Source organism: Populus alba, chromosome 18 (genome assembly GCF_005239225.2).
Source record: "Populus alba chromosome 18, ASM523922v2, whole genome shotgun sequence".
Classification (NCBI taxonomy): Eukaryota; Viridiplantae; Streptophyta; class Magnoliopsida; order Malpighiales; family Salicaceae; genus Populus; species Populus alba.
The window spans coordinates 13,496,927-13,499,379 of record NC_133301.1 but is presented as its reverse complement, the minus strand read 5'-3'; the positions used below and the strand labels follow the sequence as shown (position 1 = coordinate 13,499,379).

General features: G+C 34.0%; 1 protein-coding gene across 1 annotated transcript; it reads left to right on the top strand.

The window, feature by feature from the left end:
- Positions 1-1,655, top strand: LOC118057846 (uncharacterized; the record flags this gene model as incomplete). The annotated part of the gene is given in 5 exon segments (XM_035070557.2): positions 1-87; positions 89-325; positions 327-343; positions 555-799; positions 1,104-1,655. Coding segments are annotated over 5 exon segments (828 nt in total), but the record flags the coding sequence as incomplete, so codon positions are not given.
- Positions 1,656-2,453: the final 798 nt, after the last annotated feature.

Below are 2,453 nucleotides of genomic sequence, written 5' to 3'. Positions count from 1 at the left end.
TGTGAGACATCAGTGCTTCAAAATCGTTTTGGTGTTTTTAAACATTCGGATTGGATTGGAAAGCCTTTTGGGTCCAAGGTTTTAAGTAAATAAAGGAGGTTTTGTTTACTTATTAGCTCCAACTCCTGAATTGTGGACTCTGGTTTTAAGCCACAGGACTCAGATTCTGTATATTGCTGATATTTCTTTTCTCATTACCTACTTGGAAATTGTTCCTGGTTCTTTGGTGCTCGAGTCTGGAACTGGCAGTGGATCTTTAACCACCTCTCTTGCTAGGGCTGTAGCTCCTACAGGACACGTATATACTTTTGATTTCCATCAACAAAAGGGCTGCCTCTGCCAGGTAAACACGCCTCTTACCTTTTTTTCCATCTTATATCTTTCAAGTAAGTCTCAACTCAACTCATGTTAGGTTGTTTTTATTACTTGTTCAAACATGTGAACAATTCGAGCTTTAAATATAGAATGAGGCAGCAATAACATTGTGTTTGTTTTGTACTTGATATCATTGTAATAAGATTAAAGCTTTGCTTTTATTTTTTCAATTTGTTTAGGGAAGATTTTCAAAGTACAGGGGTAGGTAATTTAGTTACAGTGGGAGTAAGAGATATCCAAGGCGAGGGATTTCCAGATGAGTATTCTGGGTTGGCTGATTCTGTATTTCTGGACCTACCCCAACCATGGCTGGCCATTCTGTCAGCTGGGAAAATGTTGAAACAAGATGGGACTTTGTGCTCCTTTTCACCTTGCATTGAGCAAGTACAACGCACATGTGAAGCTTTAAAATCAAACTTTAGAGGTAAATCTATAATACTGTTGTCTGAACCTCTTTGGCTTTGTACCTATAAAAAGAGAGTCTAGCATCCAATAAGATGGAACCGTTCTTTATTTGATTTCTCATACTGTCATGGGTTCATCAATTCTTTAGAAAACACATTTTATTTGTTAAAATTTCTGTAGTCTATATAGGATATTTCTCCGCCCTCTCTTTGCAGTGTTTGCATGATAAAAGTTTTTCTATATATTTGTTCTGGTCAAGCAGTTTATTATAAGCTCATCCAGCATCTATTTCGGTACACTAATGTGTATGTGTTGGCATATAGATATAAGGACATTTGAGGTTCTCCTTCGGACATTTGAAGTTCACGAAGGGAAAATGGATAGTTGCCAGGGCGATGAAGGTCTTTTTGTTGGGTCTCCTCCGTGCAAGAGGAGACAACGGTCAAGTGAAGGAAGCACTGTGCCGGACAGCTCAAGTTCTCCTACAATCAAGGCTAGGCCATGTGCTGATGCCAGGGGTCACACTGGCTATTTGACATTTTCAAGACTCAAATGTCTCTCATGAAGAATCTTCACGTGACAGGTTAGACATCCAAATGTTTTTAGCCCTTGTATATGAGAGGCTAGAAAAGTTTTGAAAGAGAATTTTGCCCAATGGCGTTTGGTCAACAATTTTTATTTTCCTTCCGACTTAAAAGATAGGCAGCGAATGCCATAAAACATTTCATCGTGTTCGTGCTTTTGTTTCTCACTCTCTTGGCGATTGGTAGGCCACTTGATTCAATCAAGGATAGCAGTAACAGTATATTTTCTGTTTTTGGAAACATTGCTGGTATCAAACAGTGGCCTCTAGGTTTACTAAAAATTTCGTAGAATTTGGGGTTCCTGGACCTCGGGCAGAAATTTAGGGTGTGTTTTGTGCTGATCTTTTGAATTATGGCTGGAAAAAAATTGATTTAGGAAAATCATTTAGTTGTGGCTGGATGGATAAAATGCATATGGTTAAAACTATAATCGAATAAAAAGCAGTTTTAAGGTGATTCGTTAAAAATTGTTTTCGAAAGTGATTTTAATAATAAAATGATATACTTGTAGTAGTTTTGTAGTTTTTTATTTAAATTATTATAAATTAAATTAAATTGTGATAATGACCAAATTTGCAAATGTTATATTATTATATTGTGATTTTCTTCTGATGTATTTATGTAAGGTTGTTTAAAAATATATTTTTGATGCGGCATGATAAATATAATATAAACTTGGATTGTAAAAAAAAAATCATAAGGAAAATTTTTCATATATATATATTTCAAGTATTTTAAAATACAAAGTTCAATAAAAACTTAAATATAATTCAAGCACTTAAAAATACATGTTTTAAATAAAAAATTATTTAACTTAAAAATACAATATAATTATTAATGACTGTAGATTTTTATTAACTAATAATTAACAAATTTAAAACAAAGAATTAATTGGTATAGTGTGTTAAGGTGGTTACGTTTGGCTCATAAAACTGCAAGGAATAAGAATAAGAATTATAGTAACTTTGGTCGAGAGCTTGAATTGTGTGCAAGGAACAAGAATCGTGTGTTGCTTTTTTACATCGTATATAATTGTCTCAAAGAAAAATTAGTGAGCAACTATCCAATTCTAACCATAGTTAGATTGCA